This window comes from Plecotus auritus (genome assembly GCF_963455305.1).
Source record: "Plecotus auritus genome assembly, chromosome: 6".
Lineage (NCBI taxonomy): Eukaryota > Metazoa > Chordata > Mammalia > Chiroptera > Vespertilionidae > Plecotus > Plecotus auritus.
Window position 1 is genome coordinate 24,116,450 of NC_137773.1, and position 13,993 is coordinate 24,130,442.

General features: G+C 35.8%; 1 protein-coding gene across 2 annotated transcripts in view; it reads right to left on the reverse strand.

The window, feature by feature from the left end:
- Positions 1 to 5,023: 5,023 nt before the first annotated feature.
- Positions 5,024 to 13,993, reverse strand: part of SPINK5 (serine peptidase inhibitor Kazal type 5) — a gene marked incomplete at both ends in the record, with an annotated part of 69,748 nt that continues 60,778 nt past the window's right edge. Inside the window, 4 exons of one of the 2 annotated variants that reach the window (XM_080673928.1) lie at positions 5,024 to 5,087; positions 8,284 to 8,374; positions 11,123 to 11,253; positions 13,098 to 13,197. In XM_080673928.1, coding sequence (XP_080530054.1) covers positions 5,079 to 5,087; positions 8,284 to 8,374; positions 11,123 to 11,253; positions 13,098 to 13,197 — 331 coding nt within the window. Of the gene's footprint in view, positions 5,088 to 8,283; positions 8,375 to 11,118; positions 11,254 to 13,097; positions 13,198 to 13,993 lie in introns of those variants that run through there. The other variant, XM_080673929.1, reaches the window with a different exon arrangement.

Here is a 13,993-nt window from a genome sequence, read left to right on the forward strand (position 1 = left end):
ACATAACAAGAGATAAGGAAGGCCACTTCATAATACCAAAGGGAGCAATTCAATAAGAAGGTATAACTGTGGTTAACATATATGCACCCAATATAGGAGCACCCAAATACATAAGAAATCTTCTGGAAGATATCAAGGGAGAGATCAACAGCAATACAGTCATAGTAGGGGACTTTCATAACCCCACTAACACGAATGGATAAATCCTCTAAACAATAAATCAGCAGAGAAACATCAATCCTAAATGACTCACTGGATCAGATGGAATTAATTGACATCTTCAGAATGTTTCACCTCAAAGCCACAGAATATACATTCTTCTCAAGTGCACATGGGTCATTTTCAAAGATAGACCACATATTGGGACACAGGCAAATTCTCTTCAAATTCAAGAAGACAGAAATCATATCAAGCATCTTCTCAGATCACAATGGCATAAAATTAGAAATCAACTACAATAAAAACAATGAAAAAAAATCAAACACTTGGAAGCTAAATAGCATGCTATTAAACAATGTTTGGGTTACCAAAAAGGTCAAAGAAGAAATAAAGCACCCTGGTAACAAACAACAATGAAAACTCAACAATCCAAAATCTATGGGACACAGTGAAAGCAGTCTTGAGAGGGAAGTTCATAGCTCTGCAGGCCTACCTCAAAAAAACAAGAAAAAATGGCAATAAATTATCTAACCCTAGAACTCAGAGTTAGAAAGAGACCACAAGAAAAGCATAAGCAGAAGGAAGGAAATAATAAAGATCAGAGTGGAAATAAACCACATGGAGACCAAAAAAAAAAAACAATACAAAAGATCAGCAATCCAAGAGCTGGTTTTTTGATGAACCAGATTGATGAACCTCTAGCCAGGCTCACCAAGAAGCAAAGAGAGAGGACCCAAATAAACAAAATCAGAAATGAAAGAGTTGAAGTAACAACTGATCCTACAGGAATACAAAGGATTATAAAAAGTACTTTGAGCAACTCTATTCCAACAAACTGGACAACCTAGGTCGAATGGACATAATCTTAGAAAAATACAAGCTCCAAAAACTCAATCAGGAAGAATAAAAAAAACCTGAATAGGCCGATAACTACCAAAAAAATTGAAGTAGCAATCAAAAATCTTCCAGCAAACAAAAGCCCTGTTCCAGATGGCTTTACAGGAGAGTTCTACCAAGTATTCAAAGAAGAATTAAAACCTATCCTCCTCAGACTATTCCAAAAAATTCAAGAGGAAGGCACACTTCCAATCTCTTTCTATGAAGCCAGTATTACCCTAATTCTAAAACCAGGTAAAGACACCACACACACACACACACACACACACACACACACACACAAAAAAAAAAGGTAAAGAAAAGAACTACAGGCCAATATCCTTGATGAACATAGATGCTAAAATCTTCAACAAAATTCTAGCAAATCGCACCCAACATTACATTAGAAAGATCATATACCATGACGAAGTGGGATTTATTCTGGGGATGCAAGGATGGTACAATATCTGCAAGTCAATAAATATGATATATCACATAAATAAACTGAGAGACAAAAATCACATAATCATATCAATTGATGCAGAAAAAGCATTTGACAGAATTCAATACCCTTCCTTGATAAAAACTCTCAGCATAGTGGTAGTAGAGGGATCATACCTCAACATAATAAAAGCCTTATATGACAAACCTACAGCCAACATCATACTCAATGGGCAAAAACTAAATCCATTTCCCCTAAGAACAGGAACAAGACAGGGATGCCCACTTTCACCACTCCTGCTTGACACAGTACTGGAAGTGTTAGCCATAGCAATCAGACAAGAAGAAGATATGAAAGGCATCCAAATTGGAAAAGAAGTAAAACTGTCCTTATTCGCAGATGACATGATACTGTACATAGAAAACCCCAAAGACTCCATTAAAAAACTACTAGACTTAATAAATGAATTTGGCAATGTAGCAGGATACAAAATTAACACCCAGAAATCTATGGCCTTTTTATACACCAATAATGAACTCACAGAAAGAGAAACTAAAAAAAAAAAAAAAAAAAAAAAAAAAAATCCCATTTATCATTGCACCAAAAAAATTAAGATACCTAGGAATAAATTTCACTAAGAAGGTAAAAGACCTGTACTCAGAAAATTATGGGACATTGAAAAAGAGATAGAGGAAGACATAAACAAATGGGAGAACATACCATGTTCATGGATTGGTAGAATTAACATCATTAAGATGTCCATACTACCTGAAGCAATCTACAGATTCAATGCAATCCCCATTAAAATACCAATGGCATATTTCAAAGACCTAGGACAAACTCTCCAAAAACTCATCTGGAATAAAAAAAAGACCCTGAATAGCCACAGCAATCCTGAGGAAGAAGAACAAAGTTGGAGGGATCACCAGATATCAAGCTATACTGCCAAGCCACGGTTCCCAAAACTGCCTGGTACTGGCACAAGAACAGACATATAGACCAATGGAACAGAACAGAGAACCTATAAATCGACCCAAGCCATTATGCTCAATTAATATTTGACAAAGGAGGCAAGAGCATACAATGGAATCAAGACAGTCTTTTCAATAAATGGTGCTGGGAAATTTGGTGAGATACATGCAAAAAAATGAAACTAGATCACCAACTTATACCATACACAAAAACAAACTCAAAATGGCTAAAGAACTTAAACCAAAGATGGGAAACCATAAAAATCTTATAAGACACCATAGGCAGCAAAATATCAGACATATGTTGTATCAATATCTTTACCAATACAGCTCCTCAGGCAATAGAGACTAAGGAGAAAATAAACAAATGGGACTACATCAAAATAAAAAGCTTCTGCACAGCCAAAGAATCCATCAACAAAACAACAAGAAAGACCACTGCATGGGATAACATATTTGCCAATGCTATTTCAGATAAGGGTTTAATTTCCAAAATTTGCAGAACTCATGCAACCTAACAAAAGGAAGAAAAACAATCCAATCAAAAAATGGGCAACAGACCAAAATATACACTTTTCAAGAGGACATACAGAAGGCCGAGAAACATAAAAACATGCTCAATGTCACTCCTCATCTGAGAAATGCAAATCAGAACAACGAGATACCATTTCAAACCTGTCATTCATAGTCAGAATGGCTATCATCAACAAATCAACAAACAACAAGTGTTGTCGAGAATGTGGAGAAAAAGGAAACCTCCTGCACTGTGGGTGGGAATGCAGACTGATGCAGCCACTGTGGAAAACAATATGGAATTTCCTCAAAAAATTAAAAATGGAACTCCCATTTGTCCCAGTAATCCCAGTTCTAGGACTATATTCCAAGAAACCAGAAGCACCAATCAGAAAGGATATATGCACCCCTATGTTCATAGCAGCACAATTTACCCTAGCTAAGATTTGGAAACAACCTAAGTGCCCATGAGCAGATGAGTAGATTAAAAAACTGTGGTACATCTATACAATGGAATACTACGCTGCTACAAAAAAGAAGGAACTTTTACCATTCGCAACAGCATGGATGGAACTGGAGAGCATCATGCTAAGAAAAATAAGCCAGTCGGAGAAAGTTAAATAGCACATGATCTCACTCATATGTGGGATATAATAATCAATATAAACTGATGAACAAAAATAGAACCAGAGACAAATGGCAGGGGAGGGGTGGTTAGAGATCAACCAAAAAACTTGTATGCATGCGTATTAGCATAACCAATGGACCCAAACACTGGGACGGAGGGGGCTAGCCCTCAGGGGTGGGATTGGCAAGGAGGGGGGTCAATTGGGGAAAAAGAAGACATATGTAATTCTTTAAACAATTAAAAATATGTAATATTAAAATTAATTTTACCCTTTTGTGCTGAGAACCAAGATCAACAGTAATTAATATAAATGCAAGAAGTCTGGTCAGAAGACTGAATTGGGCTCTTTGATATTCACAGGGTGAATATTTGCATTTTATTACCTACTGCTGACTCAATGGCCTAAAGCAAACTCCCCCAACCTGATAATCTTACTGTTTACTAAACATTACCATTGATATGTCTGTTTGCATTCCTAAAAGGCAATTGTGTATTCTAATAAATAAAAGCAGATGGGAATGGAGACTCAGTGGAACTTGGCTACTACAGCTAAGCTTTCCCTGGCTTCCCCCATAATTTCCAAGTTTATATTTCTTGTCTTGTGTATCAGTTTGCACATCAGCCCTTTCTCCAGGCCTTTGAACCCGAGGCCATGCTGGCCGTGGCTTCACACTTTTGGTTTACAGCTATGAGAAAATTTGAAATGATATATGTGACTCCTATTATATTTCTATTGGACAGTGATGCTCTAGAGACATACACACATTGGGAACTCTCATTTCCTGTCTTCTCCCAGAATATGCAACCAATGCTCTGATATAGATATTCATTGTCAAGAAACAACACTATTAGATGTGAAAAATTACTTGTTTGTGTCATTGAATGAGGTCTATTCACTGAGAGGTAATTATACTATTTACAGAAATAGAGATGCCAGATAGGGGAGCTGGTAAGGTGACAGATAGTGAAGGTGAAGTTCATTCATAGTTGGTTGGCTTTATATAGCTGCTGGCTGCCTGGGAGCCCATACCTCCCTACCTCTGTTTCCAACTGTGACAACAACTTGAATCGGAAAAAAAGTGAGCAATTTTCTGTTCACCAATGGGCTTAGCCAGACAAAAGGGTAGAGTTTATTCAACTTCTGTAAAAAACAATTTCCTATTTGTCAGGCAGTGGCAAAGAAATCCCGAAAAGGGTGTTCTGCTGGGTTTACTTTTATTGAACAAGTAATTGGACAGACAGCATTGTGATCAGAGGGTCTGTGGACACAGACTGAGTGGGGATGTCTCTGTGCCCTCTGATCGCAGAATCTAGGAGGAAAGAGATGGAGAAGACTGAAAGTCAGTGAGTCCATTCCCCCAACAGTCTCTATTTTTTCTACAGTAAATAAGACGAGCTCTGAAGAATTCTTTGTATATACAGATGGTGAAGGTAGGCAAGTCAGAATCAAGATATAAATGGTCCCTCATGGCTCTCACCAATCTTCACATCATTTGACCTAGAAGAGAAGATGAGTAGGTTAGATGGAAGAAATGCAGAGATGTTGTAGAAATGTGGGTTGTACCTTCATAGCTGTACCATAATCAAAGAAATCCATAGATTCCTGCACTCTATCAAGGACTCACAATTTAAAATCACTTTCACATTTTATTCAATTGATTCAATGAGCCTTTATTGAGCACCTAGAACATACTCCCTGTTGAGGTGGATGCAAAAATGAAGTCTACTCTCTATTACATGGGACCCTCATGCAAAGAGGTGCTGTTAACATTATTTCACAGAGGAGCGAACTGGGCTTCAGAGAAGTTTAGTGAGTTCCCAAAGTCTCACATTTGGTCAGAACTTAAATCCAGTTCCTCTAACACTAATGTTTTAGTCCCTGTCTGTCTTAGGCCATGAGAATATAACCAGCTACCTTCCTTGTCTGATGCATCCAATATTCATATACTCTTTCATCAACATTTAAAACATTAAATCAACACAAATTTTTTTTAAAAGGGGGAAAGTGCCTCAGGGAGTTTTCTTCCATATAACTACACATTACCACCTGGAGCCCTAGTAGCACTATCATTCCAAACTCAAACCTCCATTTCAACTTTCACATTGAAATTAAAATTGTGAGACTTCCTTTGGTTAGAAAATCTCAAGCTATGGTCTTGCTAAATCCTTGAAAATCTTTGTCATTAAATTGAGTAGCATTGTTTATTCACCACACAAAATAGTATTGGTATTTTCCTTAACATAGTAATTTCCTTCCAAAGTAGCTAATTTTTATCTAATTGAGGTAATGCCTTCTCCAGAACCCCAGGTGCTTAGAATCTCCTGATACCTAAAAAATGGTGACAGAACATAAGAAATAAAGTCAGAAGATCTACATTGGACTCAAGATACAATACTGAATACCACTGATAAATTGCAGGATTTCTAGCAGGATGATTTTCTGTAAAATGGGAAAGATAATGATCTCTGCCCTAATTACAGGACCATTGTGAGGATGCAAAAGGAAAAAGCACATGAAACTCTAAAGGGTTACATTCATCTTAGCAGTTACTGTATAACAGAAAGTCCTTCTTAGAGAGTAAGCAAAAGTATGGGTTCCAGGACCCTCAATCTATTTTTCCAGAAAAGCCTTTTATTCCATTCTTCGGAATCCAGGCTCTCTTAGATTATCTTCTACCCAGGAACAATGGTCAGGCAATAGGTTCCAACCTCTTGGATATGAATCCAGAGTAGTTACCAGAGCAGTGCTGAGCCATGACCCACCCATACCACCTTGGTGATTCCAAATCACAGCACTGAATCATAGAGGGAACTGAAATCACACCCAGGACACCTTTTGTTCTAATGACTTGATCTATCAGCTAACATCATAAATAATTCCTGTCATTAATAATGCCTGATATATACCTCTGGTGGAAAGAATACACCCAAAAATGAAAGGAAGGAACTCCCTTGCAAATGTTTTGTGCTTAGCCTGGCAAGATTCTTCATTATTTGAATAAATACATCTTATCATATGTTCCTATGGCAACTTCCCCCTAAAGCAGTTTTTGTCAAGTTGTCTAAATGAGATTGCAGTAAGGTGTGCCTAAGGTGTGGTCTATAAAATTTATATAAAGATTATTTCCCCCTTCCTGTTCTAGGATATACGTGACCAGGTGTGTTTGTGAGTTTGGGGGACAGTATGTCCATCAATAAAATGAGGGGCAAATCGCTAAGAGTTTATATGTAACAAGAAAGCAAACACAATATGGGGACTGGAGCAAAAATTGAAACCCTCTCTTTATAGACATGTAAAGACCCAGAGTAGATAGATGTCTTTCTCAAGCCCAAATGAGAGATTAAAATGTCCTGATTTCAGCCCATGCTCCACCTATTCTACCTGCCTTCCAGCTGTTAGTATGAAAGCAGAAACAGCTTATAGCTCCTGTTTTTCCAGTTTCCCATATCAAGCACCACTGAGTAGTTCTTTTGAGTATGGTCTCATGTAGTGTTGCTTAAGATTCTCAAATGTGGCAGAACAGTTTCCAATTCCATATTGCCAAAGCTGGCAGTGGAAGGGAGTAAAATAACAACGTGGATAATAATAAATAATTATCTATTCATTAAATATTGTTTACTTTAATTAAATTTTCTGTGAATATCAAATATAAATTTATTAAGAGAATTCATTAAAGTGATTAAAAATAAACACAGTGCCAGTGTGTGTTTCTCTAAAGCTAGTCATACTTTGGTCTCTTAGTCATAATAATAATAGTGATAATAACAATAAATGCCATTAATTTTTAGACACTGTGCCAAATGCTTAAAAGTCAGCACTTCTTGAATACTTTCAGTAACTCAGTAAGATCTTTAGTTTAAATGAGCGATTTTCAACCTTCTTCATCTCATGACACACATAAACTAATTAGTAAAATTCTGCGGCATACCAAAATATATATCTTTTGCTAACCTGACAAAAATTTAAGTATAATTTTGATTCTTTCACACTGGATGGCCATTGTGGTGTTGGCTGTTGCCATTTTTAAATTTGACAATCTAAAGGAAAAGAGGTCAGTGTCCCTGACTACATAGTCAGATGTTGCATGTTTTAAAAATTCTTCTGGCACAGCAGTGAAGAATTGCTGGTTTAAATATTTATGTGATTTGCCAAAGGTCTCATATATGAAGACCATCAAAAACTGGAATTTGAGTCCATATTTATCTGGTAACAAAATAAATTCTCTGATTAGAATATTCTCAGTTCTCCCTCCCCCCACGTTACATATCATCTTGCTAAAGAAAGGATTCCTCAAATGAAATCACCAGGGTGAATGTCAAACTCAATAATGTGTGTCAAAACATCCTTGTAGGAATTTAAATGAAAAGGTCAACTTTTCATTAGGGAAGATCATTTAATACGATGTAAAATGCAAGGATTTGGGGGTTACACAGAAATGGTTTGAATCCAGTTCTGTTGCTATCTGACCTCTCTTGGTCTCTATCTCGTTTTTTTATTGTAGACCACATAAAAGAAAACCTACTCTGTGAAATTCTTGATAGGGATATCACTACTAAAAAAAACTATTAAGGATCCCAGTATACATTTTTAAATTTTATCTACTATATTATTATTTCCACATATTTCAGCAATTACTTAATTATCTTCATCAACTGGCTCTAAAAACCGCAGTCATGGATACCAATGTACTTACAGATGCTGGCACGCTGAGAGGTGTTGTTTCTGGGATGCTACTCTGCTCACACGGCCCTTCGCTGCGTATGCGTGTATTAGTTTGGCGTATTCTAAAACAGAACAGAGTAATTTTCAGAGATGGGGAAAGAAAAACATCAAGGATTGATGTGGGTGATATTTCAACATCAAATCAGAACTGAAATCAGGGGTAGGTCCTGGGATCTGCATTCAACTCCTTTCTAGTAGGCATCATCACATTTAGTCTCTCTCTCCTCACTTAGCTCCAGCTTTTTCCCCATCCCTGGATCTATTCTGTCATATTTCACTCACAGTATACTCAGAATTGTTAAATTTTAGAAATACACTTAGAGATCACTTAGTCCAAAAGCCATTATTTTACAGATGGGGAAATGTGATCCCAGAGAGAAATTGGACTTTAATGAGTACTGATAATGTGACTTGGGGATTATAAAATATATTTCACATAAATGTATTTATATAAACATATAAAATATATAGAGAATATAGACATATAAATATATTTTATAAAGTATAACAAGACTTAATCATATAGTCTATATTTTAGAATTAGAAAGATTTAAAGGATATGAATTTTAAGGCCTCTTACTTAAGAAATATTATATATCAAACATCTACTTGTTTGCCTCTGGTGATGGGAAATTTACTGTCTAACAAGATAGTTCATTTTGTCTTGGGCATTCTCAAGTTGAAATTGCTTCCCTCTAGATTCCTCGAAAACAGTGGTTCTCAACCTTTCTAATGCCGCGACCCTTTAATACAGTTCCTCATGTTGTGGTGATCCCCAACCATAAAATTATTTTCGTTGCTACTTCCTAACTGTAATTTTGCTACTGTTAATGAATCGGAATGTAAATATCTGTGTTTTCCGATGGTCTTAGGTGACCCACAGGTTGAGAACCGCTAGCAGGGCTGCCTAAGACCATCGGAAAACACAGATATTTACATTACGATTCATTAACAGTAGCAAAATTACAGTTAGGAAGTAGCAACGAAAATAATTTTATGGTTGGGGGTCACCACAACATGAGGAACTGTATTAAAAGGGTCGCGACATTAGAAAGGTTGAGAACCACTGCTCTTAAACAACAGAAACCAATACTGTTTCCTTTTGCCTGGGATAGCCTAAATTTTCTCTTCATAATATATACTCCCAGTTTCTATTATCTTTAGCTAAACAATCCTTCCTGAAGCATGCCTTTATTAATATTTTTATCATTGGGATTTCTCACTGCAAAGTTCCTTGAAATAGAAATTCACTTGTTATGGGTTTATATAGTTAATAGAATGTTTGCAGAACATTGGCTACATTTACAATAAAGAGAAATTGAAGGATTTCTGGGCTAAAGATAAGGCATTACATAGTAACAAATTTCTGAATAGTTGTATTCATCTCTTAAACAGAAGATTCCTTAATTCTTAAAACTCTCTAAGACCCATGGATGGACTTCAAAAGATTAATGTGTCCATAGACATTATGCATAAATATTGTTAATGTCACATCATTTTCTTTTCTCTTCTGAAAAGATTAACTCTCTTCATATTATCAAAGGAATTTTTGACCTCCAATTTTTAAAGGAAGTACTGCCTGACGTACAACAGCAGTATAGTAGAAAGAAAACTGTATTATTCCCAAAGCAACAAGGTTAAAATCCTGTCTGATCTGCTTCCTAGCTATGTGACTTTAAAGAAATTACCTGCACCCTCTGAGCTTCAGATTCACACTCTGTGAAGCTATCACCACTCCATGGCAGGTAGTGAGAACTCAGAGAGGGGTGAATGTGAAAGTGCCTAGTCTGCAGATGTGAGATCACATAAAACTCTCATATTCAGATTTTATTCTAAGTATATGAAGTGTAGAGTAGCTTTTTCTTTTATGAGTTATTTAACTTAAAAGGACATATATGTAATTTCAAATATTTCTCTACAATTGGGCCCATCCACCTATTCTGGACCTTGCTTATAGTATCTTGAGAAGGATAGAATATCCATAGATTGTCATGTAAGACTGGAGTGGGGTGAGGTGGAAAAGTTAAGTTTTATCACCATGCTCTCACTTAAAGCTAGTCAAATGGAGGCTGGGAAAAGGTGAGGAATATGGATGGAGGTGAGTGTCAGATAGCAATTGGACAGAAAAACAATAACAAAGCTACCACCAATACATGCAGTCTTAAAACAAATCCTTTGTATTTAATTTAAAATAATAATTATTTGCAATAACCCTGTAAAGTCAGTTGACTCAAAGAACTGTTTCCACTTCTCCAGTGAAGCAGCTGAATCTCAGCATGATGAGATAACAGGCCCACAGATCACAGATAGTTACAAATCTGAAAGCCAGAGCCGACCCCAGGTCTGCCACTTGCTCCAGTGAGCTTTCAGGAAGGTAACCCTTCCTGCTCCAAGAAGAAGATTTAGGGAGGATGGGAAATCTGTGACTATCAGGTAGTCCAAGGCCCATTAGCGATTACAGGCTGGGCTAACTCTGTATAGCAATGATTTTCAACTTTTTCTATTAGACAAAGGATGGGTGACTCCCATAAGTATACACAAGCTTATAGAGATTTTCTCTAATTGTTGTAACCCTACCACTTTTTTCCTTTCACTTCCACTCAGTAAAACATATAACCAATTTCAGTAAAGGGATAACATCAGATCTCCTTTATTTTAGATAATAATGATCACAAAATGTGATTTGAACTGCAATGATTAGTCATCTGGTTGCAGCACACCTCTAATTGCTATCCATTCACTGCCATGGGAAACACTATAGACAAGAGCTTCTACACTAAAAGATATAATGGTGTGACTTGTATACTTACAGGTTTTCATGACAGAGCATGCATGGATTGTTGTATGTCTGGCCATCATCACCACAGACAGGCTGTAAATTCTTTGGGCAAAGGTAACCCATCTTGGGCAATACTCTATAGTGTTTGCACATCTCAGAATCCTGAACAAGCAAAACATAAATCAGATTTGCTCCATAGCACTCAAGAGGGATGAGCTGGGGAAAGTCCCCTTGATTTCCTCCATCACATTTGAATAAATGACTAGTAACGAAACTGTCACATAGGTCAAACAAACTCACATTATTTATTTCATAGCATTATTACGTAAATTTAACCTCCTGGATTTGGCTTCCTTAGACTAGGGAGGATAAGTAGCTAAATCAAGACATAAGGAAGAACAAAGCAATAAGAAAGCCAAAATTCTACGTGATATTGGGCACAGATAAATGAGACATATCCATAGGAAGGATTCTAGGATGGTAATCATGCAAAAAATAATATTATTTTATCTTAAATGAAGGTGCTGGTTATATGCAACCTAGAAAGGAAAATACTAATCAGAGGCAAATATTAGTTAATTGCATGTGCTATTGAGTCCCAGCTCTGCCACTAAACCGGAGGAAAGATTTACCTCACTTCTCTGAGCCTTCGTTTCTCATCTGAACAGCACGAATAATAATAGCTCTTGTCTCATATTGGTGTTTTAGGGGATCAAATCTAATAATGCATTTAAATGCATGCATAACACAGTATTTGGCACACACTAGGGGCTCAGTATATGTTAATTGTCAGTATGTTTTCCAAAATTAAAGATATATCTTTCATGTAGAAGAGGGAACATATTTGTTCTTTGTAGTCTTTTAGAAGTGTGATTTCAATAGTAACTTTATTAATTCAAGAAAAGAGGACCAAAGGGAAAATCAAACTTAAAAACAGAATTATAGAAGACTTAAATACGATTGTGTCAGTAATTACATTAAATAACAGTAAGAATAAACACTCCAGTTAAAGAACAGAGATTATCATACTAGAAAAACAAAAAGACTCAACTATATAGTGTTTATAAGAAGTATACTTTAAATAAATATTTCTATTTCAACCAATAGGTTGAAAGTAAGAGAATGGAAAATATATACACGCAAACATTCATTATACAAAAGATAGCTAGATATCTATATTAATATCACATAGTAGAATTTAGGATAAAAGTATTAGCAAAGATAAAGAAGATAATTTCTAATGATAAAATAATAGTTTTATTAATAACAATCGCAAATATGCATGTACCTAAAATATAGTTTCAAAATATATATGATAAAAAAAAATTGTCTAAAAGTAGAAATAGGTAACTTTACAAACATAAATGGAAATATTAACATACTTCTTTCAGTAATTGATAGCATAGCCAAAAATAAAGATATAGAATATTTGAAAAACAAAATTATCCAGTTTAACTTAAGTGATATTCATAGATCTCTATATCCAACAACTACAGATTACACATTCTTTTCAAGTACACATGAAATTATTATCAAATAAACCTTTTACTGGGCTGTTACACAAGTGTCAATACATTTCAAAGAATTAAGGTCATAAAATTTAAGTTTTATGATCCCAGTGGGATAATACTGATAATAAATGTGACAGTGATAAGGTTTCTAGGTAATCAGAAATTAAATAAAACACTTTTATGTAACTTATGACTCAAAGTAATCAGAATATAGAAATGCTGTGAAGTGAATGATAATGAAAGTATAGACTAACAAGTCATAGCAGTTCTTGCATTGAGTTGAGGGAAAGTTATAAGTCCTATTTTCCTTGAATTAATAAAGTAATTATTGAAGTCACAAGAGACAATATGGGCAAAAGGACTTGAGGCTGTATTGAATCAGCCCTTCCCAGGCCTTTCGATGGAAATGAGATCCATAGGGGGCCAGTGACAACACCCCCCCATTAATAAGCAAATTAAATTAATAAGTAGCTTTCCTGAAAGAGTCATTCTTACCAGAGAAGATCTGGGGGAATCTGGGATGTCTTCCTCACTGGAAGATCTAGGTTGGGATGGCTTTTCTTGAAGTCTTGCCCTTTCCAAAGCTTCCTTTTGACTAAAAAAAGAAAATAAAAAGTAATTAAAAGTTATGTCCACAAAAACTAGCTCCTATAACTTCCAGTGGGAAGTTAAGCAATTCTAATAAAATAGGATGGAACCCTAGAATATTCTATGTTCAAACACAGCACATAGAGAGTGACCAGGGTGACATGTTAAGGAAAGTACATAGCAGGGCTCTGGTTTAGAGCTCTTATCACGTAATAGATGTGTGACCTTAGACACGTTGCTTAAATTCCTTGAGCTTAGATTCTCTATAACATAAAAAAGGCAGTAGTGGTAATTCCTTCCTCAAAAAAAAAGCAATATTCTACAAAGAGCTAAATGAATACTGATGATGGTGGTGGTGATCATTGTCATCATTATCTATCATGCCAATTGGTCCCCAAATATGGTTGTTCATCAGAATAACTTAGAAACCCTTTCTCAAAAACAAATCCCTTAACTTTGGAGATTGACTTTATGTATTTGGAGGCATAAATATATACTTATATATATTTCTCTTTTGAGTCTGATCTAAGTTGGAACAAAACTCTGAAAAAATTTCTTGTAATTATGATCCTGAGAGATGAAAAAACTTTTTTAAGTGACAGCTAGTAAATATCACGGTTAGATCTTACATCTGGATTTCCTGTCTCCAAATCCAAGCATTCTTCCTCCTATATCAGGTGTTGTCAAATTAAGGGTCTTGAATCTAAAAACGTAGTTTAAGGACCCCATATTTATTTAAACGGCAGTTTCTACAAATGCAGTTCCCCCACATGCTGAAGGGGTCATAGGATACTCTTACTCAC